At 55.2% G+C, this 27,556-nt stretch overlaps 1 protein-coding gene across 3 annotated transcripts in view; it reads right to left on the bottom strand.

Annotated features, from left to right (window-relative positions):
* The window catches only part of SDK1 (sidekick cell adhesion molecule 1), an 867,118-nt gene that overhangs the window by 13,604 nt on the left and 825,958 nt on the right, over positions 1-27,556 (bottom strand). For 2 of the 3 annotated variants that reach the window (XM_059154465.1, XM_059154466.1), the window contains 7 exons: positions 26,667-26,782; positions 24,565-24,751; positions 22,866-23,003; positions 16,526-16,687; positions 15,573-15,698; positions 5,511-5,675; positions 2,453-2,590 (listed from right to left, as the gene is read on the bottom strand). In XM_059154465.1, coding sequence (XP_059010448.1) covers positions 2,453-2,590; positions 5,511-5,675; positions 15,573-15,698; positions 16,526-16,687; positions 22,866-23,003; positions 24,565-24,751; positions 26,667-26,782 — 1,032 coding nt within the window. Of the gene's footprint in view, positions 1-2,452; positions 2,591-5,510; positions 5,676-9,259; positions 9,569-15,572; positions 15,699-16,525; positions 16,688-22,865; positions 23,004-24,564; positions 24,752-26,666; positions 26,783-27,556 lie in introns of those variants that run through there. The other variant, XM_059154467.1, reaches the window with a different exon arrangement.

Here is a 27,556-nt window from a genome sequence, read left to right as displayed (position 1 = left end):
CTTTTTTAAAAAGCAGGGAAATTAAATATTGAACACATTTCAAAACAAAAAAACTCACGACCACATAACAACAAAATCTCAGTAGAAAGTAGATTTACAAGGGGCGACCATGAAGGTAGTGGACAGGGCGTCTTTGGGGTGGTGAAAATGTTTTAGAGTTGGCTGTAATGATGACTACAGACATCTGTCGATATACTAAAAGGCACTCAAAACCTATAAATTTATAAATACGTATGGAAACATATTTTAAAACATGTCAGGAGATCAGATGAATAACAGTGTAGTTGGGAGAAACCAAAGGGCGTGAAAGGTTTCCAGTGGCTTTTGGTCCTCGGGGCCGTCCCTGTACTGGGAACTGGAAGAATCTTCCAGACCTCCTCCTCTGCTCCTAGAGGCCCACAGAGCTCCCCCTGGAGTGCATTTTTGACATACTGGCTTGTTCCTTACTGTCTGCCTTCCATCTTCCCCGGCTGGACCACGGCTCGTGGAATTGGGGACCTCTCCAATTTATCTCCCACTATCCTCCGGAAGGACTCCAGGTTCCCTAAAACCCCATGGCGCCCTCTCTGCTATGAACCCAGCGCCCCTGGACGGGCCCAGATGCTTGACGTGCTCGCAGCAGAGGAAACTGACAGAACACAGGCAGAGGGAGGACGGAGCTGCTGGCCAGTGGGATGTGGGCGGGTGAGAGGGCGAGCAGGAGAAAACCGCTCTCAGAGAAGAAGTCCCGTGAGAAGGGGGTTGTGAGGGGAGCAAGCGGGAGGGGGGGGGCAGGCCGTAACTGCAAAGGTCTGGGTTCTGCATGGCTACCGGCAGCAAAGCAGACATTCCAGTAGATGAGTACGGTATCTTTTATTTTTTTTCCCCCCAGGCTTCAATTATGATGTTAAATTAATACTCCAGGGTAAGGCTGAGTATCAGAAGCTGCAGGTCAGATCTGTCTTTTCAGGCCGGTTTTCGAGATGCAGAAGGAGAGGGAAAAGCAGGGAGATTTTCTATGCACCAGACGCAGGGTTCTGTAATAGCATTAACTCAGTAAAATGACATGCCGTTCATACATAGTAAATCCCATAGGAATAAAGTCTGATTTACGAACACTTGTTAGAAGTGAATTTATACAGAAAAAAATAAATCCTTTCTTGGAGGAATGAATTGCTTAACGTTAGGAAAGCAAATGGCGAAGCGCCTGGTTCTTTTAACCCTTCAGGAGCAGTGAGGGGTGGTGCAGGGGGGCGGGGGCAGGGGGGTAGCTATTCAGCCCAGTGGCTCACCCGTCTGGGGGTTGAGGCACCCACTCGTCTGTGGGAGGACCCCATCAGGGATCCAACTTCCTAAGAAGCAAAGACAGACGGGTCCAGCCATGGGACCCGTCCTCCGCTGCGGTGATGTCACAGAGCTGGTCCCATGCGTGGCCCAGCTACAGTTGTGTGTGTGTGTGGTAGGGGGGAACGCATCACCATCCAGAGCCCAGTCACAGTCTGCTGGTGGAAAAAACAGGTCTCACAGATGATTATGAGAGTTTTTTAAAAAATTGAGGAGAGCAGAACACACGGAGTGTACTAATCTTAAGTCTCCGGGTTGCGGGTAGAACCACCATCCACATAGAGAGTCAGAGCAGAGCACTCTCGGAACCCTGAGGGGTTCCCTCACGGCCCTTCTCTATTGATACTTCTCTGCCAGGAGAAACCATTGTTCTGTCTTCTAGAAACTTCCACTCATTTGCCTTGTTCCTGACCTTCCCATAAATGGGTCCAGCTTTGCCATGTTCCAGCTTTGCCCCATATTCATTTGTCCATTTCTCTGATTCGGGGTGGCTCATGCAGCAACAAACACTTATTAAGCACCTACTGTATGCCAGCCATGGAGCTTATGCTTGGGGAAGCAAAGGTGAGCCGGGCGTCAGAGGGTTTAGAACCGGAACATGGGATGTAAGGTGCGGTACATGCTCTGTGGGTCTACGGCTGCACCCCGTTGTGTGTTTCCACATATGGGTCCGGGAGCCACACCAGCATTTCTGAGACGCGCCTGGGCTCACTGGGCTCATGATACTGAGAGGTACGGTGAGTCATCTGTTTGATGCTCTGTGTGTCCTATTCAAAAATCCTGTTGCGTTTGGGCAATGGTGTGGGTGAGGGAACAGTCTCAGGGAGTCCCATCCACCCACGAGATGGAGAGGATCCAAGACACAAGGCTTGGATCCAAGACACAAGGAGCCAGGATGTGAACCTGGGCCTCAAGGGTCGAGGGCACTTGCCTGCTGCCCAGAGCTGCCTCCCAGAGGAAATCTGAGGCCCGGCCTTGGTCACCCACAGGCAGACAAAACGCAAAGCCCTCACCCGGATCCCGGATTGAAGCAGAGAAGATGCGAACATTTTGGCTCCTGAGTGCATGGGCTCTTCTAGAGGTGGGGTGGGGGGCGGGGCGGGGAGGGGTGACAAGGCAGACGCCCCACCTGTGCTGCAGCTCCTGTATCTCCGGTTCTGTCCGTGCAAGACCAGGGCAAACACCAGCAGCAGGATGACGATCAGGCTGGAAAGGGCCATCACCAGCAGGAACCACCACTCCTGATAGAACGGGGTTTCCACTTGAGCTGAGGGGCACAGGAGCACACGGTCACACGGGATGGACACTGCTGCCACCAGTTCGCGGTGGCCCGGGGCTGGGGAAGAAGGCAGTCTCGGGAAGATGAACTCCGCCCCCTGCTGGGGTGGGTGGGGTGGGGGTGGAGAGGGGCAGCAGGTGGGCTGGTTTCCCAGACACAAGCTCCTTCTCTGTGGGAATCGGCTGGGGCCCCTCGGGCACCCTTGCCACCCTGTCCCAGAGCTCTCCCTGTCCTTGCCCGTCCACACCATGCTTCACGCCATATCCCCCGATTTTATCTGCTTATGGATGTTGTCCGGGGGAAATGGAGGAAGGACCAGCGAGCCTGGATGTCTCTGATCCTCAGTGCTCAGGCTTCCCTCCCAGATGGCCCCTGGGGCCCCTTACCCCTCTCTACGACGGCCGCCACCCTATAGCCCCTTCTGGAGGCTTCCCCTCCTCCTGACATCCCCCCCAACCATTCAGCCACACACTGTCATCAGAGAGATCTTCCTCGATGGAAACAAAGCATCCCTTCCTGAAAGTCTTCAGTGGCCCATATGAGCCTTGGGGCTCAGTCCAAGCCCGTGAACCCCATGAGCTGACTCCTTCTTGCTCCCACCCAAGGCGGATTCCGTCTACACCTGCACGAACACTGCTGATTGCAAGCCCTCTCTGCAGGCCTCTGCCACCACGGGACTCCCCAAGGCCTGCGCTGTGCTGTATTTCCTGCCTCCTGCAAAACTGAGCAGAACCACTGGCCCCCGTCTTGGGAAACATTTTTTGAGAAACAAATAGTTTCACTTAAAAGTTGCTTTGAAGGAGGACACCCTTCCTACTCATGTTTTATTCTGTTTACTAAGAACAGAGACATGGGACTCGCTGCTTGGGAGATGCCGGATGGCCCTGGGGTCCCGCTGGTGCCTTCCACAAGCCCCCTGCAGGGGAGCTGGCTGGGAGGCACCAGATCAACAGAATAGGAAGCCCTTGTCCGCCTCCCAGCTGCTGAAGCCCCCAGAAGACGCTTCTGCCTTACGTTAAATCTCTCACCGGTTGGGTAAAGACTGTGCACACTGGGGACAAGAGCGGGGAGCTGCCTTTGGGTAATGCAACGGTGCAGGGCTTCCTGGGACACGACAGCATTTTGAATCCAAAATATATCAGTGGTTTTCAGGTTGCACATTAATTACTCTGTATAATGAGCCAACAAATTCCAAATGGCCACCCAGGTGGGCGTGGAAAAGAAAGGCCTGGGTGCCCACAGGACCCTACTCCTGGCCCCTGGGGCAAGACCCCACAGATCTGCGGTCAGGGCTGCTGCCCTGAAGGATGGAGGAAGCTGACCACTGTCCCACTGGCAGCCGCGGTTGGCAAGGGCGTGCAGTGGGCTTCAGAGGACAGCCCGGCCATGGGCTCCATGAACAGAAGGGCGAGGGGCTTGTGTTCTCCTGCAGGAAGGAGCCTTTGCCCCTGGCTGTGTGTGTGTGCAATGAAAGGCTCTGTGCATTTTGAATTGCTTTACCTGGGTTCCACAAAGGAACCAAGAGGGGCAAACCTTGACTTGCTCGACTGGGGTGAGGGGTGCCCAGGGTGTCCTTATTCTAGTCTCTCTTCTGGAGGGCATGTTAAATCTTTCATAAGAAAGTGATGGAAATGAGAAGATTTTGATTTTGCTACATCTTACTGCTACAGAAGCCCATGGCGTGCTGGGGCTTCTCTTGGCAGACCCCGCCACGATCCGCGAGGACTCGTGGGTCCGAGACTGCCCGCAGGTACTGTGCTCCCTCCAAGGTCATGGCAAAGAGGGACAGAAGGTATTTTCAGTTTAAACAAGAGCAGTCAGCATCTTGAACGAATCTAGAGGCTGGGGAAGAACAATGTGTTTCTCTTGGTCCCAGGAACACCCCATGTGGTTTCTGGCCTCGCCTGCCCCCTTGCCTGAGCCGCACCTGCTCCCTGCCTCCTCCACAACTGCACGCCCAGCCTGTCCCCTGCCTGCGGTGGGTTGCCAGCTCCCTTTCTAATCGCCTCCGCGCTGCTCCCTGCAATCCCTCCAGCTGCCTGGCAGATCAACAGTAGAGCCCCAGGCGGCATCACCACTGGGTTGGATGGGGTCCCTGCAGGATCGTCCTCCAGGCAACCCCAGGAACGCCAGGTGCAGGCGGGGCAGAAGCTGGCCTCTGCTCCCCTCCTTGCCTGTTGTCTCACGACGAGGACTTTGTCTCTGCTGCTCTCTTCCCCTGTGGCCTCACCCCCATGCACTCTTCTCCAGCCAGACACATGCTCCCTCTTCTGAGAAGCCCTTCCTGATTTCCCCGCATCTGTTACACCCCTTGCCATAGGGCTGGCGAGGGCAGCTAGTCTGTCATCAGCACCCCATGAGCTCTGGGAAAGAAACCTTGCCTCTTCCACCCAGAGTGGAGCCTGGGGGTCTTTGTACCGGTTGGTGACTGGCCCGGGAGGCACATGGGCCCCTCAGCAGTCTCAGGGGAGGCCTGGATCAGACACACCTGGGTCAGGTGCTAAGACACCCCAGCCCTCCCCGTAGCTGCCGGGACTTTGCCCAAGCCTGCCCAGCAAGGAGCGTTCAGCTGACGGGAGGGGCTGGGGGCTGCCTTCCCCTGGATGGATGGATAGACAGGACAGTGCTTAGCTCAGGCTGACTGCTCCGACTCTGGCCTGGGTCTTTGATTAGGAAAAAATGAGACAGAAATTAAGACTTGCTTAAACGCAGCCTGGTGAGGACAGTCAGGGGCCCGGTGGCGCCCGCTCCCCCAGTACCGTGTTCTCCAGGCTGGGCCTGTGCTGCTGGTACCTGCACGGCGCGGGGCGCTGTCCTCTTTCTTTGCACCACGGCTCCCAGCCCTCCCCACCCCCTCCAAGGGAAGAACTGTACCCAGAGTGTCCCCTGCTTGGACAGGGCTCCCTACCTGACACGGCCGTGGAGGGGCTGCTGGGCTCCCCATAGCCCGCCTGGTTCACGGCCACCACCCGGAACTCGTAGGTCACTCCCTGCCTGAGCTTGTCCAGGCTGACAGTGTAGGACGTGGCGCCTCGGGGGATGTCCTTCGCGAACACGTCCCAGAGGCCTTCATCTGCAGAGATGACACAAGGGGAGAGGGGAGGGGTGCTCTTTTTCTGCTTCCGATGCGCCGCTGTGAGCTCCCTGCCGCCCTCACCAACGGAGCCCCCGTGACATGAGAGCCAGAGGTGGGGTGCGCGGCCGGGGGCCGCAGGCAGGGAGGGGGCCAGCCCTCTCCTCGTGCACAGGCTCTGCTGCAGCTGCAGGCTGGTGCACAGTGGCGTGTTGCGGAACGTTCTCCCTGCCGTCGGATCCCATCGGATCCCATCAGACTCCAGGCCTCCCTCTGGTTTCTGACTTATGTCATCTTCTGTTGAGGGTTTCTGGCTCCCTTCTGGCTGGTCGTGGTCCCTCCCGGCCCCAGGATCCCGCCTCCCTGGCCAGCCTGCCCATCAGTCTCCTGCCGTCCCGCACACCCGAGCCAGGGTTCTGGGTTCTTTGGAGCACCTGCCACCCCCATCCTAACTGGAGATGACAATCCCTCCAGAGGCCCAGAGAGAAAACTACACGACAGTGTCTTTACCAGCCAGCTGTGAGCGCGGTGAGGCTGTGGGCAGACATGTCACCGGCTCATTGGGAGGAAAGGTGATCAGGACAACCGGCATAGAGATGCGGGGGGTCAGGGGCTGTCCTTGTTCACCCTCGGGACTCTGCCCTGCCGGCGCACACCAAACCCCCTGAGAGGTGCCCTCCACTTTGCTCATCCGTTGGACTGGCTGCAGCATCTGATCTGCCCGGACCCCAGCTCGCTTTTTCCATCTCTGCCCCGATGCTACCGAATATGAGCGCAAATGAGACAAACACATACTGAATTCTGAACACTTGCACGCCCACGTTCATGGCATTATTAACAATAGTCAAAAGGTGGCAGCAACCAAGCATCTGTCACCAGATGAATAGATAAACAATGTGGTCCGTCTGCACCATGGAATAGCATTCAGCCTTAAAAAGGAAGGGAATGCTGGTACCGGCCCCAGCATGGGTGTACCTGGAGGACATGACGCTCTGTGAAAGAAGCCGGATGCAGAAGGATGAACACTGTGAGACCCCCATTTATAGGAGGCCCCCGAACGTGTCAAAATCACAGACACAGAGAGTGGATGGCGGGGCCAGGGGCCAGGGGCTGGGAGAGGGGAGGAGTTATGGGTTCAGGAGGACAAAGTCTCAGTTTGGGAAGATGCAGAAGTTCCGGAGACGGATGGTGGTGATGTCTGCACATTAGAGTGCATATTCTCAATGCCACTGAACCCCGCACTTACAAGGGGTCACAACGGTGAATTTTATCTTATGTATTTTTTGCCACAATAAACATATTGAATTTATCTAAACTCTGACACATGGGAAAACATTCATAAAGTTGACATTAAAGCCAGAAAGTCAAGATGCAGAAAGACAGGAAGCCAGTAGATCGGACTCTAGATTGTAGGCATCTCCCAACAGGGCCGAGGGAACGTGATCAGCGGTGTCGGTCATCAAAACCTCATAGAGAGCACAGCACTGTGGCTGAAAGAGGACTAGAGTCTAGAAAGTGTGTGTGCCAAGCCTGGCCCTAACATGCCTCATCTGTGTGACCTTAGGTGGAGCGCCCAACCTCTCTGGGCCTCAACTGCAGAATAGTGACAACAAAGGCATCTACATCGTAGATCGGTTTGGAGGGTTAAACAAGGTTCTATCCGTAAAGTGCTTCTAACAGTGCGATACATAGGGGAAACCGTGCATGGCCTGCGTATATATAAACCCAATCTCGAAGGAGGTGCTTTGGTAAAAAGTGGGCTCCGAGCCCAAAATGTTCATTTGAAGTGCTGATCCTTTATGAATTATAATTTCTTTTACAGGCACAGGTATGTGATCTTTTTAAAAAGAGCAGAAGATCTGGCGAGGAGAGGCGCGCTTGAATATGCGTGCTCACGCACAGACAGCTTTCCGGGGAGCTGAGGGTTATCTGGCATCAACCTTATCACGCGCCTCGGAACACCAGATATGCTCAAGTGGATTAGCCCAACGGCACACAGAAAGAAAATTGCTAGTGTACAAGTCCATATTTGCATAGGATTTAGAGTTTGCACCGATTAAGTCCTTACCGCCACAGGTTAATGAAGGAACAGATGTGAATGAGATTTTAAAGGCACAAACCTCTGCAGAGGCAGAAAGAGAGCGCAATGATTATTTGTTTCTAAATATTCACAGTTACACTCATTTCTCACCAAGGTACCCATTACCACTAATAATGTCAAAATGGCAAGCCATAGCTTCAAGTCTCCCCGTTCTGGCCCTAACAGGTTGAGGTTTGCACATGGAATGATGGCTGTCTAAGATGTTCGTTCAGATGTTCTGCACAAGAATGATCGGGGAGTAATGGGGGCAGAGAGTGCATTTTCTCTCCACAAGCCACTCCCTGTGCCTCGGGAGCCCCCGGGCCCCCGCCCCCTGCTCTGCTGCTTCCCATCCACACACGTGATTGTTCCACAGATACTGAAGTTCTCACTCTTTGCCTTGTTCCACCATCGGGGAATCAGGTGAGATTTCTGTTTAGATGAGCAATTCGTTAAGTTCAAGGGCAGGGGTGGACGCAGCTAAACAAGGTCATTCTTCCCTTTCAGACTCTTCTTGACCTCACGCCCATCCTCCAGCAAGAGATGCTTGCTTCCACCAGTGGGCTTTCTGAGCACTCCGTCGCATTTACCTGTCCGCATCACTGGGCCCTCGAGGTTTTCACGAGTTCCATAAATACCTATTGATGTGATTATCTTCCCATCCGTCCACCACCCATCTGTCCATCCACCTCCCCACCCAGCCATTTATTCTTTCCTTCCTTCCTTCCTTCCTTCCTTTCTTCCACCATCTGTCTATCCATCCATCCATCTACGTATCTCCATAGTCCTTTGCAGGACCTAGCACAAGCAGGCTTCTAGTGAATGCCCACCCCATTTTATTTGCACTTACTATGAGTAAGCCACTATTCTAAGGGCTTTAAATGTGGACTGAATTGGGCAGTGTTTTTCCTCTAAAAAGACTGACAGGGGTGCGTGGGCGGCTTAGTCAGTTGAGCATCCAACTACTGATTTCAGCTCAGGTCATGATCTCAGGCTTGTGGGATCGAGCCCCGTCAGTCTCTGCACTCAGTGTGGAGTCTGCTTGAGATTCTCTCTCTCCCTCTGCCCCCATACTGCCTCTCCCTCTCTCTCTCAAATAAATAGAATCTTAGAAAAAAAAATAAAATAAAAGAGTAGACTGTTTTATGCTACTCAAGAAACTAAAGAGAAAAAAAAATAGGCTCTTTTAAATGAATGTTGCTTAAACCATTGCAATGAAGGGGCTAAGCGTGAGAGGTATTCTCAGACTGTTCTGAGTGGGTCTGAACTCTTCTGGAGTGGGTTCCCTGAGTGTCTTTTGCATTAATGTTTCTGTAATGCTTTCCTGCTACCGAAGAAAAAAAAAATTATTTCCCCTTCCTCTGCCATCACCTAAAAGCCACATTTTATTTTAAGTGTTCTGTCATAGCTCCAGGAATTGCATGCATTTTTCAAAAAAAAAAAAAAAACATTTAAAATATTGATAGAGAATCTCAATGCAGAACAATTTATTTAGTGATCCGTTTACACTGAAAAATGTTGGGGGAGGGAGAGTCATAGCAAGAGAATTTCCTCCTGAGCTAACAGAAGAAAATGTCCTCGTTTTTATTTTGCTTAATTTTTCCTTGCCAAAATTAGCGCATTCGGCATTTTGGCCATCGCTTGTAATTCACCGGGTGATCTATCTACACTAACATTTCCATTGTGGTCCTGAGTGGGTAAGGAAAGCCGGCCAGCTGTTGACGCGTCCACTCTGTTTCCGCCGTGGATTGCTTTTCTCATTTGTATTATGCCGTTAAATATCTCAATAAATCAATGATGGAGAAAAGTATCTCTACAAATTAGGGGGAAAATAACATTACAGAACTATTAGCTATAATGAGGTTTGTGCAACTGATTTTCCACGCACTGGGATAATCCCCAGCGCTGGATTCCCATCTCAACCAACACGTGGGAGGCGTGCCTGTCTTTGCACAGACTACAGGCCGCTCTGGGGATCTGACTCAGCAAGCCTCCGGACCCCAGGTGAGGCTGCCCCGTGCCGGGACGCTCAGGGGACCCCAGCCTGGCTTTCCCTCCCCATTCGGACAGCTCCTCCATCACGTTCCTGGGAAACTCAGGATGGGCCAGAAGAGAAGAGCAGAAGTGTCTTCCAAAGCCGCTTCCCTGACTGCCAGGTGTCTGGTGCAGAGTCCCCGGCTGGCACAGGGCTCTGAATGTCCTGGCTGGCCTTCAGGCGGACACCTCCTGATGTCTGTGGGAGGGGGGTCCAGGGCGGGGAGCGAGCCCAAATCACGTTTGTGTGGGGCCAGTCCTCCCTCCCCATTCCTGGACGCCTGAGGGAGCACCTGCCCGGACTCTCGCTACCACCCCCGCCCCCGGCAAGGTAAGTGCGTGGGACACTGCTGCATAATGAACCTTGCAAGAGTTCCTATGGGGATCCCATTGGTCACGCACCCCAAGTCCCACCGGCCTCAAGGGAGGCGCACACACAGTCTGGCTCCTCAGCGGTCACGTGTTTCTTTAAGGAATGTGAACTCTTTGCTTTGTCCTTGCTGCCTTCACGGCCTTCTCTGTGCCCTAAACAGGCGGAGAGGCTGATAGTAAAGGTCCTTAAAGAAAGAACATTTTTGGGGCACCTGGGTCGCTCAGATGGTTAAGCATCTGCCTTCGGCTCAGGTCATGATTCCAGGGTCCTGGGATCGAGTCCGGTGTCAGGTTCCCTGCTCGGCAGAGTCTGCTTCTCCCTCTGCCTCTGCCCCTCCCTCTGCTTGTGCTCTCTTTCTCTCTCTCAAAGAAAGAAATAAAATCTTAAAAAAAAAAAAGAAAGAAAGAAAGAGCCCTTTTCCCACCTAATAGCTTTGGCCACCTCGGAGCCCACCTGCCTACAGCAGACAGAACGTGTCCCTTCTCATCCTGTGGCCCCCGCCTCCCCTCCGCCCGGCAGCAGGAGGCACATCTGCTCCCAGATAATGTCCTAATAAACCTGGAAACATGAACACCTCTCTTCTCAATTGAGATGGAGCCCAGCTCAGGCACATCGGCGGGCCGCTCAATTTACCCCTCCAACGCCCGGAACCGAGCTGTGTGCTGCCGGTACTCAGACAGACGCCAGGCCCCCACAAAAGTTTGATTTCATGGACAATTAAACAGGGTCTCCATGCTGAATGAAACTGTCACTCACGGGCCCCAGATTTCTGGTTCCACTAACTCACGCAACCAGCAACGTGACTGTCAGCCCGCAGCCCGGAGCAAAGGGAGGCCTGTCAGCTATTTATTTCTTAAACACTGCCTTTTCTCTCTGTGTCAGTGGTCAGTCTCCGTTCGAAATCTAACTGAAGCAGTGGGGTTCAAACATGAGGCTAAATACCTTTGAGGAAAAAAGAAAAAAAAAATCACCTTTTATCTGATCTGGTTGAAGGCAGGAGATAAAATGAGATGAAGGTCTAGAAGCAAAGGGTACCTATGCCCAGAAGGAGGCGGGCACCGGGCAGGAGGACAGGAGGGAGCGCCGGGCCGGGGAGGTTGGATCAGCGGCAGCCGCCCGCCTGCCTCCCGCTTGCCACATTTGCTGACTTGGGGATTTCCATCGGTTTTAAACCTTTGGAATAAGGCTGAATTTCTTCTTTGTTCAGCCGGAAAGTCCCAGCGCCAAAGATGGAACATGAACAAAAAGAGCGGGGAGACGCAGACAGGTGTGTGTGGGGGGGTGGTGGGGTGCGATCAGGGCCCGGGACCAGGGGCCTGTCCTCTGGCGGGCCAGCTCTCTGCTCCGGGCTAACCACCCTGTTCGTGAAAAAGCGCTGCCTGTGCCGGGTCGGTCCTAAACTTGAATTTCACGGCTGCCTCGGAGAGGAAAATATATTTATAGCTCCTTTAGTGCCATTCCAGTCTATTGTGTAAATATGTAAATTTGGTTTCGTGAGCTACACAATAAAATGCCTTGGGATAATTTGTGTAAATAAATCATCTGCATAAGCCCACTGCACAGCTTCCATGGCCTTCCGGGGAACTTTGTGACACGGACTCGGAGGAAACGTAGCACAACCCTAGACGGGCCTCTTTCGCAAGGCTGTCCCTGGCTCCGTGCGCTCACTGACTGTCCTTCCCGGGAAGGAGAGAGTCCGCGTTCTGGCCCAAGACGCTAATCTCCTAGCTGCTGTCAAGTGGGCAGTGGGGCGACCCCGCGGAATTTGCAGCGGTTACCGTGACAGTGCAGGAGAGGAAGAGGCTGTGTTGCCACCTGCCCCTGCCTGCCCCAGCCCGCTGGGTGCCTCGTGGCACCAGCCACTAAGCTGATGAGCTGCCTGTCTCCCTGGTGCAAGGCGGAGACTTGCCTGGGTGGGGAGATGGCAGACCCAGCAGACAAGTGACTCGGGCTCTCCAGACACTTGGTGGCAGGGACCCGCGGGGGCCAGGTGGACTCCATCAAAAATAAGTCCTCCTCATGGCAACCTGGGCCCATCTCCCAGATCCCTACTCCCCTCGAAAATCACTCCCCTGCCTGGAGAAAGTCTTGCCAGAGAGCTTCGGTGGAGAAAATAAGATAGAGCATTTAATGTTTTGTGTAATGAGGCCTGTAATAGATGACAGCTGAGATCCAAAGCCCTAAGGCACCAGCAAGGTGTTTAAATATTGACAATCCATAAAAGCATTTCATTTGCCTCTGAGTTGCTGCTGGCCTCTGTCACGGGAGGGAGGAGGCACCCCTCTGTGGGGAGATGGTGAACCCCGAGGCCGCTGTGGTTTGGTCCACGGTACAAAAGGGGAAATTGGGCAGAAGAGAGCAGAAGTGAAATCTTCAGCGCTCATGGAACAAGACAGCATCTCACAGGTCAGCCTCCTTTTGCATCGTGGTCCCCGGGGGTCGGTTTCCTCATTGTGGCGCCAACTGACGGAGCTCAGGGTCCTGCGGATCTCTGGAGGTGTCCACCCGGCCAAGGCCCTCGGGGAGCGAGGCTCAGTGCGAGACCTAGCCCCGCGTCCTGGTTGGCTCTTCACACCACCGTGCAGACTGCCCAAAGCTGTGCTCCTTCCAACAGGCCACCTGCTTCCTTCTTTAGGGTAGATGGAAGTTATGCTAACCCCATGAGAAGCCTGAGAATCAAAACCTCCCTTTTGCTCAGAAGATGCCAGAATATGCTCTCCTCTGCTAGGATTCTGAGCCCATGCAGCCATGTCTGGCTGCTGACGTGGTCCATTCCCCACGCTGACCTCTGACCCGGAGATGCCCTTTCCAAAGATGTGCTGTTGCCCTTGACTCCTTAGGACATCATCGTGGGATACACATGTGTGTATATATATGTATTTTTAAAATCTTAAGCTGAGCTTTACATTTTGAGATAATTGTAAACAGAACCGCATGCAGTTACGGGAAATCATGCAGAGAGAAACCATGTGTCCTCTCTCTGGAGTCCGCCAACAGGATCGTCTTGCTGACACAGCCCAGACATGGAGCATTCCCGTCACCCCAGGGACCCCACTGAGGTCCTGTCACAGCCACTGTTTCAGCGGGGGTTGGCAGGGGGATGGTCCTAACATTCTAGTAAGGGAGCAATCCCTCGGCAGAAGGAGGGGAGTTGGCAGGGGTCCGCTGTGTTTGTGTGTCCTCTAGTGCAAGGCCTCTCACATTTTCTCGGGCCAGAGATTCCATTGGCAGCCTGCTGACTCTGAAGGGACACCTTCTCGGAATGGCTTTAGTTGCATAAAACATGAAGGGAAGCCAGTTATGCTGTTAATGCTTGTAAGTACCTAGAGGTGACCGAAGGTTCCCGGCAGCACCGTCTCCCTGGACTGCGGACCATGTGGGTCATGGGTGGTTTTTGTTGGGTGACCTGTTGGGCTACGTGGTTCTCTGGAAGGCGGGTACACAGGCCTGGATTTTGGGGGGCACTGTAATGCCAGGGCCACGCTGGGTGATGAGGTCTGGGCAGTGTTCAGACGACGAGGGAAGCCATGCTGTGAGGCGCCTGCGAGGCCGGGATGGGGTGGGAAGCAGCGTGACTTCTGTTGCTGCCAATTCCGCAGGCTCTTCAGCTATGCCTGTGGTTTCTTACCTACTGTGGGGGGAGGGTTGAATGGTGTCCCCCCAAAACTCACGTGCTCAAGTTCTGATCCCCAATGTCCCAGCATGTGACTTTATTCAGAAATAGGGTCTTTGCAGATATAATTAGTCAAGACGAGGTCTTGGGGGGGTGCCTAACCCGGTATGACCGGTGTCCTCATTAAAAGGAGACAGCCAGGCACGGGGATAGAAGGGCGCCCAGGGAGAAGGCAGGCATGGGGGTGAGGCCTCCACGAGGCAAAGAATGACCTAGACTGAGAGCAAACCACCTGAAGCCGGGAGACAGGATGGAAGAGACACTCCCTCACGGCCTCAGAGGACCCCCCCTCCCCCGCCATGCCCTGCCCTCGCCTGCCCAGCCTCCAGACAGAGGCAGGACCTCTGCCCAGTGTGGGCCCCGGGGCTCTGGCAGCCGGAATAAGTGAACACACCTGTGCTCACGAGGCAAGGACAAACTGGATTTCAGTTAGGGGTCAGTGATGTCCACGGATCTCAGGAATTCTCAGGAGCCCCTTGCTGGGCCTGAAAGCTCACAAAGCTACCTTTGCAATGAATGCTCTCCCCAGATTCGGGGAGAAAAGCGTCGAGTTGCTTCCTTGGGGTAGATGCGGCCCCCATGGCTCTCGGCTGGGCCCAGACCTCACTGGGCCCGTGTTTGAAGGTCTTGAAGTCTCAGAAAGTGCTCGGGAATCACATGTCCTCAGCGGGGCACCTGCTGTCCACTCTCGGGGCTGCCTACTTTCAGAGCGACAGGCTGGTAGGGGGCCCAGTGGATACAGAAGGCCCATCACCGATTTGAGACCCCTGCTTCCAGAACAGACCAAGTGCCTTGTTCAATACAAGCTCCCAGGACCCCTTGGGTGGACGCGCTGAACATGCAAGTGCTTGAGCCAAAGAATTTCCACATCGCCCTTAAAGGATGCTGTTTTGGTCTCAGGCACCAGATTTTCTACTTCGGACTTTCTGGGAGGGGCTTGCGACTAGTCATCTCTCAGAAGCAGTTTGTCCGGCAGTCTGACACAGGGATGAATGTGACCCTGCGGACCTTCCCTCTCAGTCCAACGGCTTCTTGAAACATCCTACTATAGTGATGCCCAGCGCCGTGGGCGGGCTCCGGCGGTGAGCTTTCTGCTGGCAGCCCTGGCACACCATGGGTTTTCATGCTCAGATACGATTAAATGTGCCGCCCTCTGAAGGTCACTGGACGTGCTCTGTGTTCTTTGTGTTTGGTGACACCCCCTAGCTCCAAGGACTAAGGACTGGCTCAGCGCAGCAGAGACGGATTTTCCAATAATGTCCGTGCTTCGTTATTACCGCTTGCTGGGAGGGAGGGAGCGAAAACCCTTAGGGCGGACAGGGCAGGGAATAGACCTTAGACCTCATTTTCAGGAGCCTAAAGATGGGACACATGACTTGTGGGCTTCACTGTGATCACAAAGGAGTGGGGCTCAACTGGGTGCAAAGATGCAGAGCCCGAGATGAGCCCCTGGAAACACTCTTGGATTCCCACCGCGAACAGGAAGCGTATGCAATTGTCCCCAAGTTTGTACGTGTGTGTTTCTGAGGATGACAATGACCACGCCTCTAGGGACGCACGCTGTGGCGAAACACGGAGACTCTCATGCCCACGAGGTGACGGAGCAGAGGGAGAGACATGCCTAGCATTTCATCAAGTTCCCCTCATGTCTGTGTTGTTAGGAAAAGGCTGTGAGGAAGCCGAGGGCTCGGACTCTCAGGCGTCCACCTTGACAGGTGTCCCGGCCCCACCCCTTACCTGAGGGCCTGGCCTCGATGACGTAGCCGGTGGTGGGCGTCCTGCCTGCATTCCCCTCGGTCCACTGCAGGGTCAGTTCGGAGGCTGACTTGGTGACCAAGACATCTCTGGGGGACCCTGGGGAGCCTGTGGGGTAAAAGAGACAGGGGAGGGTGGAGATTGGCACTCGGGGGGCTCCTCATGCCCCAGATGGTGCCTGCCCTGTCCAGGCTCTGTCTGCTTCTCCAGGCAGATGGCTTAGCCTTGCCTGGTCACACTCTGCTCATCCCAGATGTGGGAAGGCTACAGTGGCCTCACATGGGGCCAGTGGTGGGCCAGATGTGAACAGAGACAAGCCATGCAACAGGCCTAGGACTGTGCCTGGCATGTGGTGGGCCTGCCGTGAACCTAGATCCTGTCACCCTCGCCCTGCTGAGAATGCAAGCAAAGGCCAGAATCGTTTAAGTGGGAAGCTATGGGGCTTCTTTGCACGATGTGAAGACTTCACACTTCTTTTGTATATCTTATTTCCAAAATTCACTCATTTTGGGGGTGCCTGGTGGCACAACTGGGTGGGCTTTTGCTTTTGGCTCAGTTCATGATCTCAGGGTCATGAGTTCGAGGCCTGAGTTAGGCTCCATGCTCAGTGGGGAGTCAGCTTGGGTTTCTCCCTCTCCCTCTGCCTCCAACAAAAGTAAATAAATAAACCTTTAAAAAATTCACTTGTTCTTTCCAAGGCTTTCCAGAAAATAGCCCTGAACATTACGTGTTTAAGACCTAGGAATTTGCTCATCTCTGTTTAACAAGTCCATCTGGAGAGGTTGGTGCTGGCAGGAGCTTTTGAAGATAACCTGCTGCCGAAAGACCTCTGTGTTTCTGTTGCTCTTGGTGGGCCACCACCACCCGGGCTGCTGTGAGGACGGGCCCATCTGGCACGGCAGTGGACAAGGGGCCCTGGGCGGAGCTCCACTTACCCTCCGCTGGCCCGGCTGTGACGTTGGCTTGCAGCTCGGGCCCGTAGGCGATGGTCCGCGCCTGCACGCGGAAGAAGTAGGTGACTCCCTTGGTGAGATCGCGCACCTTCAGCCAGCGGCGCCAGTTCCCCTTCACGTCCACTGTCACCACCTTGCTCACTCCTGCAACCACAGAGAGAGAGCAAAGGCGCGGGGGAGGGGGGGTGTCTGGAGTCAGAAGCGCCAGGAGTTCCACTCATGTTGCCGTGACAACAGTGACGGTGGCCCCTACTTGCAAAGGAAGGATTTCTTACAATTAGGAGGAGTTTAAGTGGTGGTAATGGCCAATTTTCAGCACAGATAAGTGTAATTAGAGTTCAAGGCTGATAAGTGGTGCTAGCAAAGGGAAGAACCAGCCTCATGGGGCGACGCAGGGAGGCGGCCCACAAGTCCCATCTTGTGCCGGGGAGGCTCCCCTCCCCCGTGAGAGGTTCCCCTCATGCCCCAGTCAGGTTCCCCTCCCCACGGACTCTGCGCCGCACAGGCTCTGTGTTGCTTATTTTGGTGACCCAGAGCTTCCCAACTCTGGAGAAGAGAGCACGGACCCCCTCAGAGACCCCTCTTGGGGGTCTCCAGTCCGACTGGGCTGGCCAACCTGTGGCCTAAAGGCCCCCCAGCCACAAGTGAGAACTTGGTCCTTGGACTTGGAAGCAAGGATGAAGAAAGACCACCATACCAAATATCGAAGCCCTGATTGAGCTAGGAGGACAGACAGACAACAGGTCGCGGACATAAATGAAGTGAACGTGTTGTTGGCTGTATTCTGTGTCATGAGAAAATCAAGATTTAACATTTGGGGAGGAAGACGCATAGTGAAAAGTATATGATTGCAGCGTTTTCCAGGACAGAAATGGGGCTCCCTGGTTAAACCAGTTTGAAGATGACGTGTTCAAAAAAAGTCTCGTAAGCTCCAAGGCCAGGATTTCTGAGAATTTTCACCCCATGTGTGTCTATGGGGCATCCCTGGGGGAGGATGAAAGGGCACCCTGCTCTGACATTAGCCAGGAGAGCTGGCCAGGAGAGCAAATGGATCGTCCAGGGTGGCTGTGGCCGGGCCTGCCCTCTGTGTGGATGGCTGGTCCTATCCCCACCCTTCATCCACGTGTAGCCTTGAACTCAGAAGAGCCCCACAAAGTGTGTTCTTTATTACAAAACGGGTTCACCCTTCAAAGTCATCAAAGCCAATGTCTCTTGTCCTACAGTTGTCCCAATACCTTCTGGCAGTTTCACTGTTTTCACACCATGCCTTGTACAGAACATTGATTCAGCTAAATGAGTCTCTTCCAGACTCTTTCAGAATGATTCTTACCATGTTTGAGTGACCTCTGAATCTGAGGTTCCTGGGCCATTTCTGCCCTGAGAGGCTACCCTCCTCACCTTGCACGGCTCAAGAAAGGGGTTTCGGGATGACAGTTTGCACAATGACCATCATTGCAAATGGGTGGGATCTTCTTGGATATAAAGTTATTCTGCATAGCACTTCCCCTCTTTTTAATTAACAAATGCCTTCCTTTTCCCCAGAGCAGAAACAAAGCCATGTGCAGATTTTGTGAATTCCATCCCACTAGGAGGTAGAGCTGGTCCGACCTCCCCTGCATCTCAACGATGTCAGAATCTTATTTATTTAGTCAATTTTTAAACCGTGCCCTGCACTACAAAGCCCTGGGGTGCAATCACATAAAATACTACCGTTTAAAACATTAAAAAGAAACATAAAAGTAGCTCTGCTATAAAATCCGTTCCCCAAGAACATGACTCAGGCTCTGCGTGGCTTGGTGCTCCCCACCATGACCATGGGACTGGCCCTGGGGAGGCAGGATGAGGCGGGCCCATCTTCTCGATGGAGTGACCCCCGGGGCCCACTGGCAGGGGGAGGCTACTGGGCTTTCTGCCGCCTTGGCCTGGGCTGGTGAGTTTGCCTGCGTGAATCCCAGGCACCACCCAGCGCCTGGGCCAGGAGGCAGGAAAAGCAGTCAGTAGAACCACCACTACTCGACATCACCATTTCACAGCGTCCCCCATTCTTGATGGCACAGACGTGTATAAACTCACACGTCATGTCTTCTGCGATCTTCGCAAGAGGGCCAGCATTCCCACAGAGTTCATAGGACTCTAGCCCTCCAGGAAAGATGCCTGAGGTTTTCACTATATTGGCCGCTCCATGTCTGGGGCATCGGGAAGAACCACAAACAGTTCAGAGACCCACCTGCTATTTTCTTGATTTCCTGTTGGAAATCTGGATCCAGCGTGAGGGCAACAGGGGTTGGGTTTCTCCAGGAGACCCCCACTCTAGGGCCCTGCACATGGAGCAGTTTGACCAGCTGCTGCCCTAGGGGAGGGGACCCAATGAAGACTTCCTGGAGCCACAAGAGGAGCCCCCGACTCCTGCCTGCACCCAGGAGAGACAGAGCTGGGTATGGAAGTGGGACAGTGAGGGCCACAGGAGCCTGCCTGAGGTGCAGGGCAGCCTGACCTCAGCAAGGCACGGGATGCCGAGCTGTGTGTTTGCCATCACTGCCTTCTGTTCAGCCCCTCTGGCCTCATCTCTGAGCATCTGGTCCTTTTCACTATATAACGACACACACCGTCCCATGAGCAACTGAAGTTCCCCTTGCCCCTCGCCAGCCCCAGGTCAAAATGCCCCAAAGGGCCTAAGGCTAGAGAGAGGTCACGGGCGAGGCTCTGCCCTTTCCTGGCCAGTGTTCTCTGCCAGGACTGGTGGCTGTGGTCTGGCCAAGCCAGGGATTCTGGCAGATGCCATCCGACCAGGCAGGCTCACAGTGACACTGATGTTAGTGAGGAGCAGAGCAGGGGCACCCCAGAAGATCACAGGGTCAACCAGGGTGGTGAGCTCTGCTCCTCAGCAAGAGCCCGTTGGCTGGTGGCCAGGGAAGCCAGATGATGGGGGTAGGACATGGGGGGCCCGTGGCTGGCCTCACCCCCGGCTGGAGCGGGGGTTAGGGCTGTTTCACGATGGGTTCTGCAGTTGAAATGGAGGGTGCTCTGACTTGTGGAAAGCCTGGAGCTCAGTGGCAGCTTCAGTGTTTCCCATCACCAGCCCCAGGCCTGGACCAGCCACGCGACGGAGCAGGAATCACGGAGTCTGGGATGTGACTGAGCCACCAACGTGGTTCAAGTTTGGGAGTCTGGACGGTTTGCTCTTGAGTGCCCCAGGGACCTGAGGAAGCCGTGAGCCCCGAGATGCTGGAGAAATGCATGAGCTGCCAAACTCTCCTCCTGCCCTGACTTCAGAGTAGATCACGCTCACTGCCCAAGGCCAGGAAGATCCAGGTGGGCGGAACCAGCCCTCCTAACACAGAAGAGACGATGCTGGTGACCCACAGTCTTATTACTTGTGGGAAGAGGCGAAACGGTGCTTCCAAGTGACTCCACGTGTTGTCACTCGAGGGAGAAGGGCAAGCGCCACAGATGGCCAGGAGACACTTTGATGACCACTTGGTACGCTCCTCTCTGTAGCCTTCATGCATGTTTACTTGCAGAAGTACAGGCGTTCCAGAGGTTTCCCCATCATGGTGGCTCTCGAACCAGCCTGCCCCAGTTCAAACTCCTTGTGAGTTCGCAATACCCCCCTGTAGCCCTGGGTGGCCATCTCAAGGGCTCGAAGCCTGAGTTCTAGGGAGATGTGAGTAAAAGCGGCCGCTGCACCCTGCAGCCGCGGGAGGACTCGGACCAGTGCGTGCAGGTGCTTCACACAAGCCTGGTCTGTAGAGTGCGCTGCACCATCGCACCTACGATGACGGGCATGCATGTGGGGCTGTGTTTACAGGGAGCACCGAGAAGCCACGGGTCAGCCACGCACGAGGGACCGGAGTGTCTAGCTACATCATGTGAGTGATGCCGTGTTGCTGTGTTTGCTGGACCACAACCCTGAACACACCAGGGAAACCACATGCACGATCGTCTCCCTGGAAGGTGAGGCGAGGCTGTGGGTTCAGGTACATGGAGAGCCAGCGGGACTCTGGGACATCGGGACAGCGGAACTCGGGGGACAGAAAAGCAGGGCCTGCCGTGGCTCGTGACCAGGCAGGGACAATGGCCGTAGTCTTGCTTGGACAGCAAGTACTTTTACAACACTCGGGGAGCCATTCTGGGTGCCAGGTCGAGGGGTGCCTGCCACGGAGTTTCTAGAGATTCTGCAAACCCATTACTGCCCTGATTTGGAAAAGCCACTTATCTGAGGGAGCACGGGCAGACTCACTGTCTTGGTGAGGAGGTCGCGAATCTTGGTGACCCTCTCTCCTTTGCGTGGCACTAGGGTACAGTGTCTGCAGCGTGGTCTCATGCTGTGTGTGCATGTGTGTACACACCTGGGCATATGTGTACACAATATTGGGCAACAGGATGGACGGTGTCCAGCGGCTCTCTGCCCTTTGTCCAGGCACTACGAGCACGTGCAGATGCTCCTTCTGATTTGTGCCACTGGGACCCTGACCCCCACCACGCCCTGGCCACTTGGTCCCCAGACAGGCACCCGGATCTGAAAGGCACACAGCAGGTGTGACTGAGCCCCCGCGGGGCCAGGGCTGTGCCCTCTGCCATTCCCGAGCCACATCCTGCCCGGCCTCTATGATTATTCAGCAAAGTGTATCAACGGTGTGAGACTCTCGCTGCATGTTTTTGTGTCTCTGATTTGGGATTGATGTTTCCTGCAAGCATTTCTTCTTTCCTAGCACTTCATAAAATAACAATGAATTTTATAGTCAATAATGGCATTTTAGATTCGAAGACATAAAATTTCGTGCTTAAATTTTCTTCAAATCAACCCCCTGTTTTACTTGAACATACTTATTTTAAAAGGAAACTTTTATCATGGCTTTAAATGGAGTGCCAATATTATTTGATGTGTTGGTTGTATTTTTTCCTCCTAGACATTAAGTAATCTGTAATGGTTACAGTCTGGCTGTATGTTTTCCAGGGGGAGCCTGCCCTGGGCTGGTCTCCCTTTTCTGGCCCGGTGCTGGGCAAACAGCAGGCGAGGAACAAAGTCTGTGGGGCTCTCCGAGAGCACGTCAGCTGTTAGTGGGGAGGAGCGAGGGGTATGCGAGAGATTACGGCAGTGCCAGAGAGAGTAACACAGCAAGGACAGGGCTGTGCCCGCGAGCGACCGAGCCCGCGGCTACTCCCTTCACTTCCCTTGCTAGGCGGTGCGCAGTCTCCACTGCAAACACACGCATCCCCCGTCCCCACTTCTCACCCCCAGACCCCCAGTTCCAAGCCCCTTGCCAGGTGCTGCAGTGTCGCTGGTCTTCCCGGGCCCGAACCTCTGTGCTGGGCCGCGACCCCTTCTCCCCAAAAGCTTCTGTATCTTCTCTTTCCATCTCAAATTCATCTTTATGCCTTTGTCATTGGGTCTCTCAGGCTCCTCTGTGTGCAAGTATTTCCTCTGCTCTCCTTGGAGGGTCTGTGCTTCTGCTGATTGATCCCTGGAAGTGTGGAGCTGATCAATAAATCTTTTCATTCCACGGCATTGAGACTGTGGTTGTAGCCAGAGGGGGGCCTGGTGTGTGTGGGCCAGACCCTCTTGGGCCCTGCCACTTCAGCCCTGGTGACACGGCCGTGGTGACACGGCCCTGGTGACCGGTCCTGCTGTTCTCATGTGACCTCCTCCCCACTCCTCAGGCTTGGCGTCAGGACCCCGGGCCCAGCCTAAGTGGCCCATGAGCAGTGGAGCTTCCCTGGGAAGGCCTTCGCCTGGGGCTGGGAGCTCGGTGTGCCTGGATCCTCCCAATACTGGTCACCCTCACATCGCGGACCATTAGCAGGTGTATTGCTTCTCTCCTCACTGGAATACAGACTCATGGACTCAGGGAAGCAAGGATCTTGATAAACAGTTGGGTGAGGACCCCTGCTTCCCCAGCTCTGTGGATTCCCGCATCTAGAATAGTACTTGGCATGCAGCAGGTGCTTAATAAAGACTCGAGGAAATGAAGGCGTGAAGGGTGTCAGCAGATACACCTCTGAGGACGCTGGGGGCTCAGCGCCCTTCCTAGGACGCCCATGGAAGCTGATGGGCCTCTGTGCTCCCTGTGGTCCTAACAAGTGGTGCCCACGGGGACGCAACAGTAACAGGAGAACTTGGATCAAGGGGTGAAGGTCAAAGGTGTCTCATTGTAAGTCAGTCGGGAGAGGGCTGTTCTGGAGCCCAGGGCGCGGGGCTTCTGGTCCCGGCCCTGCCACGACTCACAGGCCTCTTGTGGGTGAGGCTTCCCACAGTCAGCCTAGGGAGTGGCGTGTGTGCCCCAGTGAGGCCAGCCATCCCTGTGCTCCCCTCAGGCCTCACCTTGGACTGGTGCTAAGGGCTCGTAGACCACTCGGTAGCCCTGTAGGACGCCGTTGGCTGCTGCTGGTTCGCCCCACGAGACGTTAAGCGTGGTAGAGGTTATTTCTGAGAACGCCAAAAAGCTGGGGGTCCCGGGAGCTGGAGGAACAGAGCATAAAGGGGCTTTCAGTCAGGCTGCTTTATTGGTCATTTACATCCACGTCTATGCCTCCGCATAGGATAAAAGTGCTATTAGATGTTATTTTCAACTCAGTAAGTCTCCACGCTCTGGAATGAAAAGATTTATTGACCGTCTCTGAACTTCCCAGGATTAATCAGAAACCGGGACCCTCCCGAGAAGAGCAGAGAAAATGACGGGGTTTAAACGCAAAGGAGCCTGAGAGACACAGTGACAGAGGCGTAAAGAGGAATAAGACAGGCAGACGCAGAAGGAAAGGCAGATGGCTTCTGGCTTTGGTTCCAGCAAATGAGGCCGCTGGAGGCCCTGCCCACCTCACCTCCCTTGCCTGTGGGTTCAGGGGGGCCCTCTGGAGCTCCACCCTGGGGCTGGGGAAGGGGGGCCCCAGCCAGCCACTTGGGGCGGGAGAAGCTGCCTGTGGGCCAGGAGGGCCAGGCATGGGGTCAGGGACAGAGCCTGCTCCCTGCCCCCTTCCCTGGGTTCTGTGGAGCGTTTTGGGGTCCAGACTGATCCCCAGAATCAGCACATGTCCTCCTGGCTGCGCTCCCGTCAGTCACCCTGTGACCTGCCAAGTCCTCGGTACCCTGGGGAGTAACAGGTGACCCAGCTTAGATTCCAGAAGCGGCCCCTCCCGGCTGCTGGCTGAGGCCCTCAGGAAGCCACCCTTGCCCGTTGGTCAGTCATCTCACGGGAAGGACCCGTGATGCTCGGGAGTCCCCATCTCCAGGAGATGAAGCACCTGGTAGGTTTCACTGGCTGAGCTCATGGTCCTGCACAGGACAGGTGTCCCTGGCTCTCCTGGCCTTACATTTCCTGGGTCCCACACACGAAGCACCTCTCAGAGATCCCCGGGACCAGCTGCATTCCCTGGGAATTCCTGACCACTTCTTAAGTTCTCCAGGCTGCTTGGGAAGCTGAGAGGTAGGAGAGAATGAGGCTGGAAACACTCTGTGTGTGGGGACGGGCAGCAGGCAGGATGACCCCCGGCTCCATAGAGCTCTTGGGCCTGGTTGGTAGCAGGAGTCAGGAAGGTGGCAGGAGCCGCTTCCAGTGGTCTGTGGCCTGGAAACCTGGGGAGCACCTGATACTGTGGCCTGGGCTCCGTGCACAGGTGCTGGTCTCCCAGTGGTGTGGACGTGCTGGGGTCAAGACCCCAGTAAGAAGCTCCCTAAGGGAACCTGATGGAGGCCTGGGTGCGGACTCAGAGTCTGCCTGCCCTCCGCAATCCTAGAGGGTCCCAGGGAGAACAAGCACCACTCGCAGCCCTCTCAGGGGTACCGGAGGCCGCGACACAGCAGGTGGAGGCCAGGCCCTGGGGGAAGGAGATGAACTGAGCCCAGGCCTGCCCTCTCCAGAAGGCACCCAACACACAGCTGTGTGTTACAGGTCAGGCAGAGCAGAGAGCAGTGCGGACAGAGAGTGAGGCCCGCTGTTTCAGCTGGGCTTGGAGGCAACTATAGGTTTGGGGGCGGAGGGGTGCCCAGTGGAAGCCCGGGGGAAGGAAACACATTGCGCTCCTACCGGCCTGATGGGTGCGTCCCTGCCGGGGGTCACTCTGCGGCCCGTCTCCCGCCGCGTTGAAGGCGGAGATGCTGACCAGATACTGGGTGTGGCTGGTCAGATTCTTCAGCTTCAGCACGGTCTCTGGCAGGAACAGGACCTTCATCTTCTCTGTTTCGTTCTGGCTGTCTGCCTCCCAGTAGTAAACCTGTTGGAAAGAGCCAGAGGTTAGAGGCAGGCCGTGGGGATGGGGGTGGCAGCCCTGTTTTGGAGCTCATTGGGGAAGGGGCAGGCCCAGTAAGCAGGACCGTGGGCCTGAGCCCAAAGACCCTGGGTGGGGCCACGCTGTGGCCGGGAAGGCAGAGAGCAGGGGAGAGGGAGGTCTGAGCCAGGGTCAGGCAGGGGTTCCTCAGCTGCTACTACAGTTTGGGAAGCCAGTAATTTGTGTTTCTGAGTTTTTCTTCCAGCCTTGGAGCTTTGCCTAACTGAACACAGAAGTAGCACTTTCCTCCAGCTCCCCGTGAATGCCTTCCCCCTTCCAGAGCTGGGGGCTTTTGCTTACGGCCTCTGCCCCATTCCTCAGTCTTCTGGACAGGAGGAGACCGACTGTATTCATCCCTGCTACAGCCTGTGCAGAGAACCCGAGGCTCAGCCCTGTGCTCCCACGGCAGGTCAACACGTGAGTCTTCAATCCACGTGACATGAAAAATAGCCCGGGGAGAAACCAGGTTGGGGTCAGCACTGTGGGGAAGGCCCCGTGCTTCTCCCAGATGTGTTTCCCCTCCCCCAGTTCATATGTGCTTCTGGGCGAGTAGATGCCCGAGTACAATGGCTGGACGAGGTGTCCAGGATCGCTTCCCTGGACAACTGGCCGAGGACCGCCGCCCTGTGCCAGGGCCAGCCCGGCTGCCCAAAAACAACACCCATTCATGGATCCACCTTGGCTCTGCGGGCTGAAACCCAGCCAGGCCTTTAGAGCCGCTGGCCCATAAGGCAGCCCGCCGCAGAGCCGGGGAGTGCCTCCCGCATGGGTGCGCACCCTGACCGCGGGCACTGCCGACTCGGCCCGGCGGGGGCCAGCCTCTGCTCTCCCAACTGCGCACATCCGATCCTGCACTTGGTCAGGCCTTACTAACTTGAGATCAATACCCAAGTTCAATGTCTTTATCATTAAGGAAATTAGAAAACATATTTTGGACATACATAAATAGCATCTTGCCTCCAAGCTCACAGGACTTCGCATTACCTCATTCATCACTGTAACAGCCCTGCCGTGGAGGAAGGTATTTATTTTCATCAAACACTGACAAAAATCATTTTTAAATGGACATTTAATTGGCCCAATAGTCGTCGGGGTAGGTTGGCCCACAGAAGCCGATGACTGACTGAACTGGGCCGGCAGAGGGGAGGCGCTGGGGGGGTTTGCCGGGATCAGCCCGGGGCCGCTTTCTTTGGGGGCGCTCTAGCTGGGTCTTCTGAGTTCTCTGCACAGATGTGGCCTTGCAGACGGGCGTGGGGGGCTTCCTGCCCGCCGGATGAACCTGCTCTGTGTTATCACCCATTGGCCCACTGCCTTTCTTTTGCCCCATATCCGAAATGTTTAGCTAATGTGGAATCCTGAGTTGAGTGTGGTGGTTCTCAAAGTGGGCTTCCTAGGAACCCCCAGGGAACGTGTGAGAAATGCAACTTCTTGGACTCCCCCCCCAGACCTCATGAAATATCCAATAGAAACCCAAGGGCAGAGCTGCACTAGAAAACCTGCTCTTCTTTAGGCTGCTCCGTTTTACTCTTAGCAGAGATACTGGAGGCTCCCAGAGTGGGTGCAGGAGCTGGAAGGGTTCCTGGCTGGGCCTGGGAGGGAGGGGCTGCTGGGCACAAGCCAGCTGTGCAGGGCACCGGATCCCCACCCCTGAGCCCAAAAGGCAAGCTCAGGCTAAGCCTGTTCCAGCTGCTCAGGATCGCCTGTGGCCTTCTGGGCGGACGGTCAGCTGTATGTCTGCCGGAAAGACACGAAGTGTGGCCAGGGTTCCAAAAAGCACTTGGGAACTCTGGGGAATGAGGCCACTTATCCTGGCCTACAAGTGACCTGGAAGGAAGAGTCAAACCACGCGAGAGAGCATTGCCTTGTAGCCCTGGATGTTCCCGTTCTGGCTTTCTGGTGGTGGCGGGTCCCATGAGACCTCCAGCTGGCTGGCCGTGAGCGGGGTCACCTGGATGTTCTGCGGAGCCATGGCCGGGGCTGAGGAGAAAACAGCACAGGACAGAAGCTGAGGCATCTGCTGACATGTGCAGGGCCCCTAAGTCCAGAGGGGGCTTCCTGAGAGCCTGCCTAGGCTGTCCAGCTTTTATGCCTGGGAACCCTGCAAAACGTTCCCAGAATCACGTTTAGAGATGCATAAAATACAGTCTGGACAATTACAGAGGAAACGGATTCTATTGAGACACAGTTGGCAGAGTGTTCATAAACAAGGGTATGATCTGCTCATCTGCGTGCCTCGGGAGTGGGATGCGGGGTGGTGCTGCCAGGCTGGGCTAAGGGCTGCTGGGACATCAAGGTGTGACGCGTGCGGGAGGATCTGTGGTTTTAGCACCAACTGGGGGCGTTTGGGGGCCTGTTGCTGAGTGAGTGGCAGGTCCTGCAGGCCTCGGGGCTGTGTCACTACGTTAGCAGTGGAGAGAGGCACTGCGTTTTGGATGGAACATGGAGAGACTAAGACATCCGCGTGCCCATCCCAGAAATCTTATGCTGTTGGGGCCCTGTTCCCTGGGGCTGCAGATGCAAGGCTGGCCCCTAGTGGGGTCAGGAGCACAGACTGCCCTGCTCCCAGTGCCCCTGCTCCGAGGGTCCTTAGGGCTCCAACACTGAGGACCTGGTCCTCCCGCCCCGAGGGCCACACTGTGCCTGGTGAGGTGGGGAGGACACTGCGGCCGTTGGCCCCTGGGAATCTGGGAGAGTTCAGAGAGCACATGCGTACATGCAGAGCCTGTCTCCTTTGTGTCTATGAGCTCTGCG

This window comes from Mustela lutreola, chromosome 17 (genome assembly GCF_030435805.1).
Source record: "Mustela lutreola isolate mMusLut2 chromosome 17, mMusLut2.pri, whole genome shotgun sequence".
NCBI lineage: Eukaryota > Metazoa > Chordata > Mammalia > Carnivora > Mustelidae > Mustela > Mustela lutreola.
Note: the sequence above shows the minus strand (reverse complement) of the source record. Positions and strands in the feature narration are given on the sequence as shown.